At 44.3% G+C, this 18,780-nt stretch overlaps 8 protein-coding genes across 8 annotated transcripts; 4 read left to right on the top strand and 4 right to left on the bottom strand.

Annotated features, from left to right (window-relative positions):
• Positions 1-771: 771 nt before the first annotated feature.
• T069G_02288 (peroxidase domain-containing protein) lies at positions 772-2,738 on the top strand (the record flags this gene model as incomplete). The annotated part of the gene is made up of 5 exons (XM_056169498.1): positions 772-1,443; positions 1,526-1,584; positions 1,656-1,950; positions 2,033-2,398; positions 2,466-2,738. The coding sequence occupies 5 exons, from the start codon at positions 772-774 to the stop codon at positions 2,736-2,738; spliced, it is 1,665 nt and encodes a 554-aa protein (XP_056030390.1).
• A 1,407-nt stretch (positions 2,739-4,145) lies between these two features.
• T069G_02287 (zinc-binding dehydrogenase domain-containing protein) lies at positions 4,146-5,375 on the top strand (the record flags this gene model as incomplete). Its single annotated transcript, XM_056169497.1, has 4 exons — positions 4,146-4,310; positions 4,381-4,773; positions 4,830-5,273; positions 5,331-5,375. The coding sequence occupies 4 exons, from the start codon at positions 4,146-4,148 to the stop codon at positions 5,373-5,375; spliced, it is 1,047 nt and encodes a 348-aa protein (XP_056030389.1).
• An 801-nt stretch (positions 5,376-6,176) lies between these two features.
• On the bottom strand, positions 6,177-7,095 carry T069G_02286 (short chain dehydrogenase domain-containing protein; the record flags this gene model as incomplete). The annotated part of the gene is made up of 4 exons (XM_056169496.1): positions 6,177-6,252; positions 6,307-6,449; positions 6,504-6,965; positions 7,036-7,095. The coding sequence occupies 4 exons, from the start codon at positions 7,093-7,095 to the stop codon at positions 6,177-6,179; spliced, it is 741 nt and encodes a 246-aa protein (XP_056030388.1).
• A 765-nt stretch (positions 7,096-7,860) lies between these two features.
• T069G_02285 (major facilitator superfamily domain-containing protein) lies at positions 7,861-9,188 on the bottom strand (the record flags this gene model as incomplete). The annotated part of the gene is made up of 2 exons (XM_056169495.1): positions 7,861-8,590; positions 8,647-9,188. The coding sequence occupies 2 exons, from the start codon at positions 9,186-9,188 to the stop codon at positions 7,861-7,863; spliced, it is 1,272 nt and encodes a 423-aa protein (XP_056030387.1).
• Positions 9,189-10,146: 958 nt separating this feature from the next.
• On the bottom strand, positions 10,147-11,792 carry T069G_02284 (aldehyde dehydrogenase family domain-containing protein; the record flags this gene model as incomplete). The annotated part of the gene is made up of 4 exons (XM_056169494.1): positions 10,147-10,301; positions 10,350-11,201; positions 11,261-11,507; positions 11,568-11,792. The coding sequence occupies 4 exons, from the start codon at positions 11,790-11,792 to the stop codon at positions 10,147-10,149; spliced, it is 1,479 nt and encodes a 492-aa protein (XP_056030386.1).
• A 1,696-nt stretch (positions 11,793-13,488) lies between these two features.
• T069G_02283 (hpcH/HpaI aldolase/citrate lyase family domain-containing protein) lies at positions 13,489-14,577 on the top strand (the record flags this gene model as incomplete). The annotated part of the gene is made up of 4 exons (XM_056169493.1): positions 13,489-13,739; positions 13,805-13,980; positions 14,052-14,373; positions 14,439-14,577. The coding sequence occupies 4 exons, from the start codon at positions 13,489-13,491 to the stop codon at positions 14,575-14,577; spliced, it is 888 nt and encodes a 295-aa protein (XP_056030385.1).
• Positions 14,578-15,017: 440 nt separating this feature from the next.
• T069G_02282 (beta-lactamase domain-containing protein) lies at positions 15,018-16,253 on the bottom strand (the record flags this gene model as incomplete). The annotated part of the gene is made up of 1 exon (XM_056169492.1): positions 15,018-16,253. The coding sequence occupies one exon, from the start codon at positions 16,251-16,253 to the stop codon at positions 15,018-15,020; it is 1,236 nt and encodes a 411-aa protein (XP_056030384.1).
• A 1,290-nt stretch (positions 16,254-17,543) lies between these two features.
• Positions 17,544-18,529, top strand: T069G_02281 (uncharacterized protein; the record flags this gene model as incomplete). Its single annotated transcript, XM_056169491.1, has 4 exons — positions 17,544-17,712; positions 17,786-18,042; positions 18,104-18,328; positions 18,389-18,529. The coding sequence occupies 4 exons, from the start codon at positions 17,544-17,546 to the stop codon at positions 18,527-18,529; spliced, it is 792 nt and encodes a 263-aa protein (XP_056030383.1).
• Between the last annotated feature and the right edge of the window lie 251 nt (positions 18,530-18,780).

Raw genomic sequence — 18,780 nt, 5'->3', positions numbered from 1 at the left:
ATTAACCTGTCGCTTTGTACTAAAATTCTTTACGAGGAGGTGGGATACCACTACATATCCCTCTAAATCAGCATTTCGTAATTATTCTGCAAATTGAGATTCTTCATCACTTGTGATGATCTTAGCGGCGAATTTTTTTTTTTTAATTCGACTTACACCAAGGTATTTGGAGACGTTACACGGTGCGCACACGCGGCCTCACGATTCTTAGGCCAGGGTCTACGCGTTCCTGTAAGCTTAATACGAACCACATCAAGGATGTATGCATTCTTGTAAGCTTAATGAGCCCCAGGGTTACGCGTTTTCTGATGCGCCAAAAAAATTCACATACGCGTCCCAGCTGAATTGGTTTTGCTTAAGGATTAATTTGTCATAATGGATAAATTTAGGGTTATAACAGACTTCAAACTGACCAATGGCGTCTCACGCAATTTCTCTTATGCGATCACCTGCTGCAACTGCAACTTGAGCCTCTGAATTATCAACGGCCTTTATGGCGGCATACGGTTCGTTTGTAAGTAGCGGTACTCCGATAGGAAGGTCCATCTCCGACATTCACTGCCACGCTTGACCGCTACAAGCGCAGTTGAGAAGTAATCATCCTACACAGCAATACCCCTTTGATGTTCAAGGATGCTTTGATTAGACATTCAACTCTTTTTTATATATTACATCAAATAAACCACTCTGGATGAATCTCCAATATCTCTTGTGTCCATACTTGTTTACTCTTATTATTGGTTACGATAAGGATCCCTGGATCAAAGAATCATGGCCTGGACTCGAGCGGTTGCGTATGCTGTTTTAAGCTCGCAATTCTGGCTTCCCACCAAGGCTGATTACATTTGGCCGAATGCGCAGATCGATGAGCTTGAGAGAGAAGTGTTCGAACAAGAAAACCCCTTTGACGGTCCCGGCAGCACTGTTTCTTTTGTGGACGGATGCAGTGGGCCAGCTGAGCGTGCCCTTGGTATAGGGCGTAGTTTTGGTGCTGAATGGATTAGAAACGCCTATCACGACATGGCAACAGCAGATGTGTCTGCTGGAACCGGTGGCCTTGACGCTTCAATTGTTTTCGAGATGGATCGTTCTGAGAACGTTGGAGATGCATTTCGGGAAACACTTGGCATTTTTCAGGGCAGCCATAATACTCGAGCGTCTATGGCTGATCTATTTGCCATAGGCGCTGTGATGGCTGTTGGCGCGTGTTCAAATGGAAAGGTTATTGTTCCATTTAGAGGCGGTCGCGTGGACGCAGCCGGCCCAGGTCCATCTGGTGTTCCGGAGCCTCAGCAAGACCTACCTTCACATACTCTGAGTTTTGCGAAACAGGGATTTGATACATCCGAAATGATCGCACTTGTTGCTTGTGGGCATAGTGTCGGAGGTGTGCATGGTGTGGACTTTCCAGAAATTGTCCCTAATCCTGTGCCAACGAATGGTGTTCGTAATTCTACATCTCTCACCGACAGCGGGTTGGTGAATCATCACGACTCAGTTGACTAACTTGAAAAACACTTTTTAGGCAACGAATGATAATACGGTTACTTTTGACACAACGACGGACAACTTTGACAACCTTGTGTTAGTTTTGCTCTCGCGTCGCCCTGCCATGAAGTCTTTGCTCCACCAAACTAACATCTAGTCTACTATAGTGCCAAAGAGTTCGTCGCCAATGTTTCTCAGAACCCACTTGCGTTTGGACAAAATGAAACAACACGATCAGACTTTCGTATCTTCAACGCAGATGGCGGTGATATGATTTCACAGATGGCCTCATCTAATGACTTTTTTCTGAACACGTGTACCACTATGTTTGAGCGCATGATTAATACGGTGCCTAGAGATGTTAAACTGACAGATGTTATTAAGCCTCTTAAGATAAAGCCTCGAAAGTTGTCTGTTACAGTTAACGATGATCAAACCCTCTCAGTATCTGGATTTATACGAGTAAGTGCTACCCTTCCACCCGCCCGCCGCAGAACTTAGAGGTCTTGAGTGGCTAACTAATAGCAATTTGAACTTACTAAAGATTGTTGATGACCTAATTGGTGCAAATGGAACACAAGTTCTTATACATTTAGCCTCGCGATCCGGTGAAGCGTTGCCTGTGGCCACTGGAACGACATCACAAGGGCTGACTGCAGGCTGCGGCTATCCTAATTGCGGTCCAAGCTACACCTATTTCAGATTCAGCTCTACAATTCCTGCTGAGCAGGGCGTATCGTCTTTTACTGTCGAAATTATCGACGGCTCAACTGGAAAGGCCACGGTTTATAACAATGGCGGCGGCGGATTTCCTGTATCTGATGCTATTCTGCCAATGTTTAGCCTTTCAAGTCAGAGCAGCATAACTATCAACGGTAGTAACCAGCTACAACTCAACTTGACCGCAGCAGTAAGTACAATCCATGATTCATGCGGTAGTTCTTTTTCACACAACTGACCATTTCACAACGATAAAGGTTCTAAATGCGGAGTTGTACACAAACGTTTCACTCATTGTTCCGCAACCCTCAAATAAAACCGCTCCAATTAGCCCGTGGATTCAGGAAATAGTTCATATGGAGCCTTTGAGCGAAATTTCTGGAACCAATTTTACACTCTACAGAGGCATATGGCAGAGCAGTGGTCCATTGACAGCAGTCTCTTCGCACCCCTTTGATCTCGTTGCCCAGGGAGCGACAAAAACAGTTTCTAGTGTCTTCAACTCCTGGGATGATGTTGAATTTGTCTAAATACCTATTCTCATATCCATGTTAATAGAGAATTCGAGCAAGTTCATAACAATGGTCTACTATGCAGTTCATGTTCATATTGTGTTAATAAATTGTGTTCAGTATGCTTGAATGAATCCAACTTATTTTCGGCATACATGAAAGCTGGAATGTTTTAGGACAAGAAGAGGCAACGCGATAGTTCAGAAACAGACTACTTCGACTCGACTAGAGGACGATAAAAGACAAGTACGGATTATACTGAGGGTTGATGCTCTCACTAAGCTTCCACATAGGGGAATAAACGCACTTGTGTTCGTTCCAAAGCTAGATATAGTTCAACCTCCCAGTATTAGTCTCACCGCATTGGCGATTAGTATTTTGGAGGATGTTTTGGAGGAGGTATGAGCCACCCAGCAAGTGTCGTATCTCCGGATGGTGCATGAAGCTACATCTTGACACCACCATTGATCCTATGCCTTTTAATGATAATGGCAAATGTCATATATAATTCAAACATAAATTGGAACAGCAAAAGATTACAGCACTGTCCGCCATGATTAGAAAATAGCACGATAGAACGTCTAAGAGGCGTATGGGGTGGCTCATGTGGCATAACGTCACATGTACAGTGCATAAGGGATCGAGGGCTGCAGTGTGGGGTCGCGCGGAAGTGTTTGCTGTTCTAGGCAATATTCTCATAATAGGAAGCGCCGTATATGGTTAGGGAGCTGCTTGGTTATGTAACTACTTGCTCCGGGATTGTACGTGGCATAGCAAAGAATCCTACAGCAAGATTTTCAGCTGGCTAAATGAGCAGATTGATGATGATTGTAAATGTCTTTCTCATACTATTCCCATTTTCTTCTCGTCCTACCTCTGCGGAGAGGCGACCGTTACTAAACTATCCCCGCTGCACATGAGCCACGATTGCCCCAGTCTAGCCTTGATCAGATAATAAAGATTAACATTATAAACCTTATTAGACCCGATGAGTGAAAGAGCTTGTTTTGAGGACAATAGTGCCCTTTTTGGTGTTCATTCTGCTCGTATCTGTATTGTGATGCTGGCGGATTACTCGGCAGCCACTTCGCCAACCTAGAACATCGTAGTTTGCTTACTTGGCAAGCTCCTCTACGACGTCACGCAGCATATGTAAATCACTCTGTATGTCTACAAATCACAAAAGTCGCTAGGTTAATAGTTTACAACGGCGTAGAACCCGATAATCTGGCTGGTTTGTCAGTGCTGAGGAATCATAAATGAAGTCGATTTCGCCTCTGCAAGCGGCTATAATAATCATCAAGAACTCTCACTTTCGAATTCATTGACGCTCAACAATGAAAGAAAATCCTCATATTCATTAATTACTTCTGAAATTTCTTCTTTAAGATACATTACACTAATTCACACTTGCACATTGTCAAGATGGCTCTTCCTTCGACACAGAAAAAATGGGTTATCATGGGACAAGAGAAAGGCTATGATGAATTAAACTTCACCGATGGGCCTATTCCATCAGTTGGAGACTATGGTGTTCTGGTCAAGTTACATGCAGCATCACTGAATTATCGCGATCATATGATTCCAAAGGTGAGTTCACTTTCGATATTTTCCATTGGATGCACGAAGAAGCTTGGTCCTTTACTGACTCATGTATTAGGGAACTTATATCTTTCATCTTCATCTTCCTGTTGTTGGCGGTTCTGATGGGGCTGGGGAAGTTATCGAAGTGGGACCGAAGGTTACCAAGTGGAAGAAGGGCGATAGAGTCACCACGCTCTTCAACCCAGGGCACCAATCTGGACCTATGACAAGGGCTATAATGCGCAACGGAAGTATCGGCGGCTCTTTCGACGGCACCTGGCAGCAATACGGAGTATATGAAGAGAATTGGCTAGTACGCCTTGCTTCTAATTTGTCGTATCTTGAAGGTGCCTCTCTCTCGGATTGCGGATTAACAGCGTGGAATGCCCTTTATGGATTAAAGGCAGTTAAACCAGGCGATTGGGTTCTAGTTCAAGGAACCGGTGGTGTGAGCCTCTTCGCCATTCAGGTAACTATCCATTGCTCCTCATCATTGATCAATGGTCAATCTAACACGAATACTAGTTTGCAAAAGCTGGAGGGGCTAAAGTTGTCGCTACAACGTCGTCCACTAGCAAGTACGAGCTACTCCAACGCCTTGGTGTTGACCATATCGTCAATTATTTGGAAGATAAAGACTGGGGAGTCACGGCACGAAATTTCACCCCGAATGAAGAAGGATTTGACCATATCCTTGACGTCGGGGGCCAAGAAACGCTACCTCATAGCGTGAAGGCGATCAAGCCCGAAGGCATCATTACCGTAATTGGAATCTTAACGGGCGTGGAGACTAAAAACGCCAGCATTCTAGATGCACTGTTGAACACCTGCACTTTCCGTGGAATTCACATTGGTTCTAGGGATCAGATGGATGAAATGATGGCAGCAATAGATGCCAACAAGATTCAGCCAGTTTTGGACAAGAGAGTGTTCAAGTTGGAGGAGCTGCGGGAGGGCCTTGAATACATGGTAAGTACTCGGTATGGCGGATTACTTATGATGCGATGATACTAATAAAATATGTAGGAAGCTCGAAAGCATACTGGCAAGGTAGTAATTGAGATTCCTTGAGAGAAACCCTCGCGTATGTGGTTGGATCAGGTCGGCAGTGGATTAGAACTTATACAAGTTATCTTCCATTTGACTTTTAGATCGTAGAATAATCCAGAATATTAACTATTAAAACTCAATTGTGCCCAACTCAATCCGAACTTGGTGCATTTCAGGCATGAAGAGTAGCCCGTAGGTTGCTCTCCTCAGGGATCTGAAGTAACTGAAACACCCCACTAGAGCACATCGCTAAATCTACAGCTATGGTTCTAAAGTCTGCGAACACCACACAAGATACCATCAAAAGTTGCAGTATCTAGCTTAAAGATTAACCATTCAATCTCCAACCTATATGAACAGTGAAGTGAAATATAAATGTACTAATAATGGATAGATGTTTTAGATTTTTAAAGTATTTCTCTGTTATTTTGGATGTTGCCACATTTAGTGTGTGCACTGAAGCTGTGATTCATTGTCTCATTATCCCTCCTAACCTGGGTACAAATTGTTTTTGCGTTTGCAGACTTTGGCCTATGAATGTCCCTTTCCTTACCTCAATTATTGCGACCACTCTAATTTAAAACGAACAATGATTTCTTGAACAGGAAACTGGACTAAGCCGCAGTGTCTTAAACCCCACCCAACATCGGCTCGCTGGTAAATGAGCATAGTCGCAACTTGATAGATCTCGATTGTTGTATTCTGTGCAGACGCTTTTTCGTCCATGTTATGCATTATGTGAGAAGATTTCAATAAAATATCTGACAGCTACCTATTTAAATTACATTTTGTCTATTATTCGCAATCTATTAGTACTGTGAGCTACCACGGCAGCTCATTTCCACTCCAGTCATAAAAATTCTTCTTTCCCGCCTTAAATGACTGTATAACATTGACACTAGTAAAGGAATTAGCACTGATAGGTGATACAAAAGGATCTTGAGTGACTTACACACCTGAGACACTCTCAGAGATGTCAATATCTCCATATGGATTCATATCTGTCTTTACCAATCCTGGGTGAATAAGGACAACCGGTAGGCCCTGTCGGCCAAGCACAATGTCAAGTTCTTTTCCCAGGCGATTGAGGGCGGTCTAAAACATTTCATTAGCCAATGTATCTCTCGCTGTCGTTTTGGATTTACTCACCTTCGAGATATTATACATTGCAGTCGCATCATAGCCACTCCCGAACAGTGATTCGTGGACCGCTGAGGTTTCGTCGCTCAATTGCATAGACGCAAATGAAGATGAAAGCAGGACCAGAGTCTTCTTTTCGTACTTGGACTTTAACAAAAGAGGTACAAACTCAGTTGCAGTATAGTATGCTCCATAGACATTTGTCGTGATGTTTTCGATCAATGGCTGAATACCCACTTCCAAGAGGTTTCCAAAACCATTTAGGATACCGGAGTTGTATATCACAATATCCAAAGAGTCAGTTAGTCGACCAATCTCTTCGGCAGCTAAATGAAGCGAGTTTGAGTCATTGGCATCAGCCGCAATAACTTGAACGCGACCCTTGTTTGCATTGACAACGTCTTGAAGCTCATTTGCTTTGCTTGGATCTCTTGCGGTTGCGAAGATAGTTGCTTCGGGGAAAACAGACAACTATCGACATTGTTAGCTAGTCTTGTAAGAGATTTTTCAGTTGAATGGCTAAACTTGCGGCCTGCTTTACAATACCCAGCCCAATACCGCGAGAGCCACCAATTAGTAGAATTGACTTTGGAGAAGACATTTTGTTTCGTATGGGTATTGCAATAATGCTAAATAACTTTGTGCCTCGTTCTCGACTTTGATTGTAACTTGGTGTTCCAGAAATTAGTTCTGGACGCCCGCCCGCTATTTAAGACAATTCTCATGTTCCTAAACGTTCTACGAATATCTATTGTAGGCTCCAAGTTATCAAGTATGTTCCTAGTTTACAAATGCAATGATAATGGAATATTGAATTTATAATTTGATTAGTTGTGATGCACTGCGGCAAGTAGCAGATTCAACGGATATCATTTCGCTACGTAAGGTTAGAGCCAATACGTAATTGACGTCGCCTTGCTCAATGTGGGAAAGTTACCCGCCTAATTCCTAGCCTCCTGCTCGCGACCTGTGCCCCATTGCTGAGGATTTTGCTTTCAAATGGCCTTACTAAGACACTGTCGGGCGCCGAATGCTTTCAGCAAATGCTGTAAAAGGAAATACGCAATTTACTGAAAATGGAAAGTTCACGAGATGGCGTTATATAAATTATTTTTACGATAGTAGCGCGGAAAATGCCACCACGTAATTCCATCGAGACCAATGAAGCTGGGAATTACTACGGTATGCCAACCGAAATCTTGCTGTATTCTGAGTTCAGTCCCTGTAAACGGTCACAATCAACTATATTTTGAGCATTCATGTGGGCCTGTCTACCTATTCTTCTACGCGTCATGTAGAAATGTGCTCCAAGACACTTCATTCATATTAGGTATTTTCCCGCTGGGCTCTACTCCATCAATGAGATTCATTGGATGCGTATACTTAGCACCGCCATCGTTGTTGCGCCAGCTAACAACATAATGCCAGCATAAATCCTAGCGTTATCATACCCAACAGATTGTACAATAGCACCTGTAACAGGGCTTCCTATAAGCGACCCAAAGGCCATTGCAAGAAAGCACATACCTATTCGACCACCGAGCTCATTCATATTAGCTGTCATACTAGCAATAGCAGTTGGAGGTACAGAGACAAGAGATCCTGAAAAAAACCCATATAATATTGCGATAGCCATAACTGAGCCCATTGATTGGGCAGGTATCCAAGTAAAGACCAACACGCCGGCAATGAGAGTCGCAGGAACCTGAATATTGAGAGGCCCGATCTTATCAGCCGTGTAATTTGGCAGGATTCGTCCAAAGCTGCTCGATGCATTGGTAATGGTGAGGATGTAGTATGGTGCTACACCGTCTGTATTGAGCTGAGTTGCAATAGCCCATGATTCGATGAAAGTATAGAAGGTGAAGAATCCAAGGAAAGCCAGAAAGATGCTTAGGCAGTAGAGGCCAAATTCGATTTGACCGAGCGACTTGAAGTCTATAAGAATACGCCGCTTGTTGGCGGGTAGACGTTGTTTGGAGATGGAAAGCGGCAACATGAGCATAAATAATACGATGAATCCCATGACGCGAACGGCCCAGCCAAACCCAATCATCGGGATGAGATGGCGTAGGGCAATTGGAAAAATAATGCCCCTATCGATGCACCAGTACTGCCCATACCGATGGCGAGGCCCCGGCGCTTGACGAACCACGTACCTGGCGTCGCAAGAGCTCCAAGGGCAACAAGACCCATCCCACTGCCAGTGCATAAAGACTGAGCAAGAATGAACTGCCAGTATTTATTGGCCAGCGAGGTCATCATGAGGCCAAAAACCATCAAGAAGGAGCCACAATACATCATGGTCCGGAAGTATCCGGCATCATAGAGCGTCCCGGTGAGCGCGGCGCCAAACATGAGAAGGAAGGCCTGTAGGCTAACAATCCAAGCAATTGTTGATGATGATGCCTCGTCAACAATGCCGCCACCACTTGTATAATATTGTTGAAAAGTACCGTAAGATACCACAATTCCCCATGAGGTGAACATGAGGCAGAACGCCCCAGCAATCTGGATCCATGGCATAACGCCGATGTCTGAAGGCGGGATAGACTTTTCAGTAGGAGTTCCTTGCCGGCTTTCAGTTGATTCCTGGACCGCATATCGACTGATGCTTGTGCCAAGACACAAGTCCATCTCATCTTTTGCGAGGGGGTTGTTAGGAAGATGTACTGAGTCGGATGAATGAGACATGATTGAGATATTATGGATACCCAGAGTGATGTTATTTCCCTGCTTTGTTTTTGAGAGAGATGTCTTTTGTCCTCAAGAGTGGTCAATAGCTACATATAAAGTCTGACTCCCCCTTCTCGAAAGCAGCAATGTCCGTAAATAGCAGGCCCTCAATGCACATGAATCATCCGTATTCAGTTCACCTAAACATCTAAAGCGTCTTATTACATGTATTATGTGCTAATTGATTGACCTTCAGTTAATGTTTCGATGCTACGTGGAGAGTAAATCCTTGTGTCAGACAATACAGCAACGGCGAAGAAGATGATGTCCACGAATGTAGGTAGCCTTTATGGTAAAATGGAACATCTCATTCAAGCTATCCGTAATCAATCATCGCGTTTTTATTGTCTTAATCTTGATCAACGCCAATTACATCTACGTCAGAGGCTTTCTCAGATTTGAGTATCATAAAGACCTGGTAGTTGATAACATACGCGGCATAATACTTCATTGTGAAGAAGATGCCGGTTTGAAGCGCACAACTGACTAATACGGTGTTTGACGTGGGAAGGGACGAAGTAAAACTAGACAGTAACAGGAAACTTGATGTTGACTGAACTGACCAGTATAATACTAGCGTGGTTAATGGATGACATACTGCCTGCTCGAGCCCGCAAAGGGAAATGTGCTCCGCCGCGGCAACTGAAGTTAATTAAAGCCAGATTATAAATGAAGAAGTGAATGGAGGATGCAGCAAGAGAGGCACTTATAGATAGTAATATTAAAACACTTGACAAGTTGGATAGAAAGTTCAGCGATCTCACGAAGCATCGATATGACATTTGTGGGTTCAAAAACGGCACATTGTTGGGTCTTGTTTCTTTGCTTTCGCTAAATTGCCAATCAGCTAAGTGTGTAAAGATGCATCTCATATTCCATTATTCACTAAGCATTCTATGTCTATGCAATGGATATTCTATGATCCAGTCGGCATCGATAGCACCGCCTTGGTTGGTACAATACTTGCACTTGACCACTTGGATGTGACAGTTTTGAGCTGAGTGTAAAAGTTCACTCCTGGTTTTCCGTAAAAAGTACTGGCCCCCCCTCCAGCCACGCTCTTCTTATTTCCTGTGAATGAGAACATTGGAAGAGGCACCGGGATTGGCACGTTTATACCCAGCTGGCCTGCTTCAATGTTCCGCCGGAATTTCTCTGCAACTGCGCCTGAGGAAGTGAAAATAGCAGCACCATTCCCGTAGTCGTTCCCATTGATAAGATTAATACCTGCCTCAAGAGTGTCAACATTAACACACACTAGTACCGGGCCAAATATCTCTTCTTTATAGCATTGCATAGATTGCCTGACGTCGGTGATTATCGTTGGAGCAACCCAGTTGCCATTCGGATACTTCTCTGGCTTATAACCACGACCGTCAAGAAGGATTTGAGCACCTTCGACTTGCGCACTCTCAATTAGTGATTCAATCCTCGCTTTGCTCTCAGGTGTAACAACAGGACCAAGATCAGCACCATGCTCAAAACCCGCATCAACTCGCAGAGTCTTCGCTCTCTGGACAAGTTCATCAAGCCATTGTCGGCTTTCCCCAACGAATACTGATACGGACAGTGCCATACAACGCTGTCCTGCGGCTCCAAAGGCAGCACTGACAATAGCATCCAGGGTCGCTTCTTTATCACTGTCAGGCATGATCAATGCGTGATTCTTTGCGCCCAAGTTTGCCTGCACCCTCTTCCCATTTGCGGAGCCACGTGTGAAGATATATTCTCCAGCTTTGTTGCTTCCAACAAAACTAATGGCTTTGATAACGGGAGAATCGATGAGAAAATTAACTGTATCATGTGCGCCGTGTACCACGTTGATAACGCCCTTTGGAAACCCGGCCTTTTCGGCCAATTCAGCAAGAATCATCGCAGCACCAGGATCTCTCTCAGAAGGCTTCAGCACCATTGTATTTCCAGTAATGGTAGCAATCGGTATGCACCAAAGAGGTATCATTGCAGGGAAATCTACACGCAATATTCGTTAGAACCATACTGAGCGTGAAATGGTAAATGGAAGAACATACTAAATGGGCAGATTGCGGCGACAACGCCAAGAGGCTCCCTGTAAGTCCTGGTCTCCATGTCCTTGGCGACCTCCAGAATCTCTCCCTTCATATACTCTGGGCCGGCGCATGCGGCTTCTGCAACTTGCAGCCCGCGTAGCACATCGCCTCGCGCATCTGCAAATGTTTTGCCCTGCTCCAGGGTAATGGAAGCAGCGAGTCTATCCCAGTTCTCTTTGATCAAGCTGACATAACGAAACATGATCTGCTGTCGGGCAATTATCGAGGTTTTGCTCCAGGAGCTGAAGGCATTCTGCGCCGATTCAACTGCGAGCTGTAATTCGTCACCGGTCATCATCGGTACTCTAGTAACCAGGTTATTTGTCGCAGGATCATGGACAGGGATGAAATTCATTGATTGAGACAGTCGGAATTCGTTGTCGATAAAGTATGGCGTGTCCTTTGGGTCGGATATTTTTTCATGAGATCGAGGGAAATTGGTTGAGGTCGAGCCTAGCAAGCTCGCCGCGGTTGGGTTTGAGTCTTGTGTCATTTTCAATTCGCTTCAAAAGTAATTTGGATACTGGTTTAAGGATACGAAAGCAGCACATTCATAAGCAAGGCTTGAGATTCTTATCTAGGGAGGCTAATGGTGTGTTATAAAAGATTGTTGAAGATATTCCCATCGTTCACCCCCGCAGTAGATGAGCCCAATCTGCGGAGATGCCCAGCCTAACTATGGGGAGTTCCCCGTGCGGGGAATAAGGCAGACATGCTGGCTCGGTAAGCTCCGTTCACGATCAAAAACACGAGCTGAGAAATTACGACATGAAAGCCCCTAACTGGTGATCTCATCATGGCGCTTTTTGACCTGAAACCGGCGCAAGGAATCCATGATGCGGCTTGGAAGTTTGAACATTCTCATCCTTTCAGCATACTAGTATTCAAGAATTAGGCATTTTGCTACTGTGCAAAGAGACCACTGTCAGGGTTGCTAAAGGGTATGATGACTTTGAACAAATGTCGGAATTCTCGGGCCGGACAATGTGAAAGTTACAGGAGCATCGATCAACAGCGTTGAGAATAGCCTGGTAGATCGGTACAGTTTTCCTTTGTCGATCTCTCTATCCTCTAGGCCTATGTAGAAGGCTATTCTAACCACCAACTCCACCTTTTCTTTTCCCTAGCTCCCAGGGTAAATTTATTATTAGTATTTCTCTTCAGTAGCTTTATAGTGGGAAATCTTCTTTGAAGATGATATCAGACTTTATTAAATCGGAATCAAATGCTATGCAGTCGCAGCACATCAATGGAGGATGCTGAGGAGCGCGCGGAGAAATTAGTTGCTCTTAATTGTGCTTGTGTAATCCAGTAAGCCTGCTTCCGTACAATGAGGTTGCTTAGCCGGAACTCGACTCATTCTCCCACTTAATTGCCCCAGTAGAGATGCTGACTTAGCACTGACATTGGATGAACGAAGAACGGCCTGCAGTGCAAAAGCCTGAACATGCCAAGCTACATGGCACCACAGTATGCACACGCAACGCAAACAAGTAATTACTATAGCCATTCAAAAAGCAATCTAATTTGAAGAAATATTGCACCTATTGTTAGCTTGTGTGTGGATATTCATAGTGCGGTACCTGTTCTTTTTACATCCCCTTAAGCTAACTGGAATTTAAGAGCACTCTAGTTATATCTCCGGGCTGAGATGCCATTGCTGTAGCAGCCCGTTCCGTCCACCTGTTGTGATTCGGAAATAAATGAGTTTGCAAACTCCGTCTGGCCTGAGGCTTCGTCCTCTATCATGACAGATAAGGGCTTGTTTTACTAAATTTATTTTCTATAGATACTCACAGCTCAGCACTAGCATATTAACTTTCTATATACGATCGAGACGCGAAGAGCGATCAACAAGTAAATAATATTGCGCAGAAAGAGAATATGGAAATAGTAAGAATTAGATAAGCACTAATCAGGAGCGTTGCTGAATATATTACTTTGTACACATGGAATTGTCTTAGGTTGCAGCCACAAAACTTTATATCCTAGAATCCAGATTAATCTTACACCGCATTGCTTTCCCCTTTGACTAAATGCTCACATCTCCATAATGCCCAGACTTGCCAAATTTATATAAGAATATGAAGAAGTTCTTCCAGTTCCTTATCATATTTCCCTTCTGTGTAGCCGCAGAACCGTCAATCTGTGTCAAATACTGAAACAAAAACACAAGTTATATATCCAGCATGTCAGGCAAAGGGTACCTCGAACAAACCAATTTGCATACAGAGGCAAAATGGAGATCGGCACTCTTAACATATCCCGGAAACCTACAGGAGGCTTTGCGAGAGGCTCAGAAGGATTCTAAAAAGACCTTGTTCGGTGTTGCACAGGGGGTTCCGAGCCCATTTTTAACTAAAGTCTATGCTTCTACTAGACCAGACTTTGTATGGTTTGATGTTGAACATGGCATGTTTGACCGTTTGGTGCTCCATGAGTATGGCATCCTATGGACTAGATCCAATTTCCCCTTTCATCGACCGGATTAGCTAACTACCATAGCGTCATCCATGCAGCCCAGCACCACTCTGAGGGTCAGACGATGGCCATTGTCAGAGTGCCAAAAGAAGATGAGATTTCTTTAACTACGGCATTGGACGCGGGCGCTGCTGGCATCATCATTCCACACTGCGAAAGCAAAGAAGAGGTTGAAGAATTCATGAAAAAAATTTACTACCGTGAGTACGAGGGATTCAAAATAACGGAAACGGAAAAGGAGACTTTGGCTTACCATTAACGGCATAATTAGCTCCTCTTGGTGGTCGTTCATTCAGCCCATGGGTTTTCACTCCCGGTATCTCAGACGCGTCTTTATATGCGAATGATGCGTTCAATATGAAAACTTCGAACAAACATGTCGCCGTTATCGCGCAAATAGAGAGCGTCAAAGGTATCGCGAATGTGGATGAGATTGCATCCATACCCGGAGTCTCAGCACTAATGTTCGGGCCTGGAGACTTCATGGCAGATGCGGGACTGGAGTTGACTCTGGGACAACCTCACCCTACTCTAGCGGCTGCCATGGAAAGCATGTCCAAAGCTAGCAAAAAACATAATGTTCCTCTCTTCGGGTATGTGCATCTTTTCTCTATATATACTATTATGCATGCTCGAACTAATATGGAATATGATATAGCGCAGCTATGAATCTCGATATGATCCCAATGTTGATAGAATCTGGTCATAGAGCCATTATGGTCATGCTAGACGTATGGGGTATTGCCAATACGGTAAAATCGAACCTAGAAAAGGCAAGAGGATTCCTTTCGACTTGAAAAGCCATTTGGCTATGAACTCTACACTAAAAGTATTATGTGTTGAGTAACACAGACGTCTTTGCCTTTCTAATAGTATACATCTACAGTATAGAAGACGATAGAATATTATCATTCATGATCATGGTTTTTATTGTCTTCCATGCTTTTATTTTTAATCTGAGTCCCTTTAGCGTGTGAATTTCCTGATGCGACGATGAAAGGTCTGCAAGCAGCGTTGTGTTGTGTTACCAACATAAATGGATGAAATAAAGCTGGCATGCTGTAAGCCAAATAGGGTGTTGAATATACTCAGAAGTGCATTCTATACGTTGTTTGAGAGCCAAAACTAAAGACTAAAACTCTCAGATGAAATGTAAGAAGCCAGTATAGCTTCGGCAAATAAGAAACCATGTATTCGAGGTATCCATAATGGGGCATCCAAGCGGTTTCCGAATGCTTCAGGATTTCTCCCCGGAATATGAGCCTGCAAGTTTTACTGCCAATGCCAGGAACTCACTCTCAAGGGCAACCGATGCAGCACCTGGGACTTTCCCAGCATGCATTGTACCGATATTTCCAAGCACTGCAACGGCTACATCTGTTTCCTCATTCCAGAACATGCTTCCATTGAACCCCAAAGTACTTCCGTTGTGTCCAAACCATGCATTACCATCGGCAGTCCGCATCTTGAAGATCCCATGGCCTACCCATACTCTCTCTGTTATCGGTATGAGATCCGTCATGAGCTTCAGCGAGGACGATGACAAGATTTTAGCATTTCGAATAGCAATTGCCAGAGTACAAAGATCTTTTGGATGCGATAAGTTGCCGCCGGCGATCCATTCCGTCGACATGTTCGATTTGCTTGCGTCTAGGAGATCCGGGCGAGATTTAGAATATGGGAAAGCAGGACAGACACCAGCTGTCGATAAGAACGTAGGGGTCACCCAGTGGTATCTATTGGGCATTTGACCCGCTTGGGGCGATTCAAACCCTTCGAGGTAGGTATAGTTCAAACCCAGAGGTTCAAGTACTCGCGAGCGAATCAGACTTGCAGCTTTAGCGCTTGAATGCCCAATTGATGCATGACCTTCGGGGGACACTGTTTCTGAGGAAATAAACTCCGCAACCAGACCTAGGAAGGTAAAGTTGGTGTTTGAGTAAGAGTATTTACCCGGGGTTGGCTGGGGATTCGGCGCTTGAAGATTCGGATCACTATCATAACGGATATAGTCCAAAATTTCCGTGCTTGTCCAAATCTTATCAGGATCAAGATCTGACCCACGGCCCTGCCGGATCCATTGGGGATCATCTTCCCAGCTTGGGATGCCTGAAGTATGGCTAAGAAGCTGGCCAATCGTAGCTCCAGAAGCATGAGGGATCCCGCGAAGAATTTCTGCAGAGACATACTGTTGAAGAGTATCATCAATGTTGAGTCGCCTTTCTTCAATGAGCTGCAAAATAACCACACTCATGAAGACTTTTGTGATGCTTCCAATTCCTGAGACGTGTTCCAAAGTAAACGGGGTTTTGGTTTCCACATTCGCCAGCCCTGCCGTTCCTGACCAGAGAAGCCCCTCCGAGGATGCGACCGCAGCCGTTATACCAGGAACGCCAATCTCAACGCCATCCTGAAGGCATTTCTGCAATGCGCCTTGCAAGAAATCTTTCGTATTATTATGTTGCTCAGACATTGGATGAGGTTTTCGACAATAAACAGTTTCAATTATGCGGCATAGGACGTTTGCAGGAACCTCACGACGCTGATGAGTCAAATTACAATGTTTATAAGGCCAGTGCTTATTAGTCACAGCACGCCGTGCACTACCTACACGTGATCAATCATTCCGCCATCGGCACTGATAGCAAAGAGAAATGACTGCAACATTTGTGTTTGCTCATACGGTTTGTAGGGAATGAGTAATAATTCCCTGCTGATATTTGTAGCTTTGTGTTGAAAGAACGGGGATTAAGACGTCAAACATCGGGAAAGCCCCGCCGGCCATTACTAAACAACGCACGGCTTGAGTGGCAATGGTAGCATTAAAGGCTTTCCGACAGGCAGACCAAAATCTGAGAGTGCCGATTACCTTGTATTTAACCTTACTGGATGTAATACATGAAAAGCTTGGCGATGTGTTCTGCAGATCTTTGATGGTGACCAATGATATGGGACTATGTCCTTCAAATGTCTCATATCATCAGGTGACTTCGATGTGAACAAGAGACAATGCGGCTGATGGAGCGTATTAGCAGCGCACGACAGCAAGAACAATAACAATATCGAATCGCAATCCATTCAGATGTTATTTTAGTCTTTTGTGCATAATGGCTTGACTGACTGGTTTTAAATAAAACATCAACGGCCCATGTAATTTGTGTACCTCGTATTAATATGGTTCATGGCTCAAGGCCATTTCCCCGTTGGATAAACGTATCGCAAGATAAAGCTCCTTCTACGGCAGGAGGATAAATCTCATAGCAACTACTCAACTTAGAACTCCCAATAGACCTACACTGGATAAGCCGTAAAAGGACCGAGTTGCCGAGAATCTTCAAGCTCCTTCTTCTTTGGGGATTCTTCGTATTAGTGCTAGCCCCAGATCCGTCGTTCACGGCAAAGACGGCAAGCCTTTAATAGCGTTTGATAGCATCACGACACGAATCGTATGGTGGATTAAATATTCAAAGACGTCTCGACCTAATATATTTGATGTTTCCAGATTGGGAATCTTCTGGATTTCCAACGTAGACCGCATCGTGAAATGTCGTGCGAATGAATAATGTCACACTCGCCTTCCTCGAAGGTTTTAGATCGGTCCACCTACTCCGTATCCTCTGTTGACTTAGAAGTGTTCATATAATCTCAATTATCTATATAAGAATAGTCTTTCCATGTGTCTTGGGAAACAAAGAATTAGCCTGCATTAGCCATCTTCTGCATTACAATCTTCAAGTCAACTCCAAAAGACAAAGAAATCGAAATGTTGTTCACGGCGACTATACAGCTGGCGATGGCAGGCTTAGCCTTGGCTGTTTCCAACCCTTCAGGCCAAAAGGTGACCAGTTCGTCAGCTTTCAGCAGCGGAGCCGGCAATAACAACAATGCCAATATTTATGACGGCACTGGAAATGCTGGATCAGACACATACAGTAAGTCCCCAAATGCACATTGCGTCCAATGCGTAATCATGCTTTCACCATACATGTTTTCTAACCATCGTAGGGTGCTATTACGGTGGCTGGGAGAGCTTTCCCCCCGTATCTGAATGGATTGAATTTGACGCCATGTGGAACTACTCAAAGAATGCCATGGCCGAATCTTGTGCCGACCTCGGCATAGGATCTTGCTCAAATGGCGCTGGTGCTTTTGGAGCTGGCAACAGCGGAGAGCAAACTGGCTTGATCTGGAATGCTATCCAGCAAGTTGCCCAGACTTCTTTAGTTGATCATCGATTCATTCTCGCTACAATTTTGCAAGAAGTAAGCTTTCAAATTCCAACCATCAAACTGTCATTGTGTGTGTATTCTGACATTTACAAAGTCCATCGGTTGTGTCAACGTCTGCCCGACTAACAACCCAGATCCCTCCCAGCCAGATAACCCGGGCTTGATGCAGTCTGATGGCGGAGTGACATTTGTTGGCAATTCGGCCAGCAACTCGGCTCAACAATCTAGTATTACCCAGATGGTCATTGATGGTACACAAGGAACTGCCTTGGGTGATGGACTGGTTCAGTGCATTAACCAATACGGCAACATCTATGAGGTAAGTCAAAGAGAGTGAGATAAATTTGGAGAAGCTGGCTGACACTCGTCTTTTACCTAGGCGGCTCGCTGTTATAATTCTGGTTCAGTTAACGCTGGGAACTTGAATGATGGCCAAGGAGCTACGGCATCCTACGTCAATGATATTGCCAACCGCATGACTGGCTGGCTTTACTCTAACTCCAAGTTCAACCAATGTTAATTGAGCGGCAACATCAATATGTTTTACCATTCAAGTAGATAACTTACGGCTATTAGCATGTATATTCATTAAGAAAATAAACCTGATTCACCTGGTAGTTCTCCAAGACCTGCGTTTAACATTTGTCCCACTGCGCATATCTGCATTTAAGTGCTCCCTATGTCTTTTCCTCTTTTTATAATGCCTATTCACCTTTCCAAGTTTGGGTAAATAGTGATCACTTTCAGATTGAACTCCAAATATTGTATGTA

This window comes from Trichoderma breve, chromosome 2 (genome assembly GCF_028502605.1).
Source record: "Trichoderma breve strain T069 chromosome 2, whole genome shotgun sequence".
Taxonomy (NCBI): Eukaryota; Fungi; Ascomycota; class Sordariomycetes; order Hypocreales; family Hypocreaceae; genus Trichoderma; species Trichoderma breve.
This window is presented reverse-complemented; position numbering and strand designations above follow the sequence as displayed.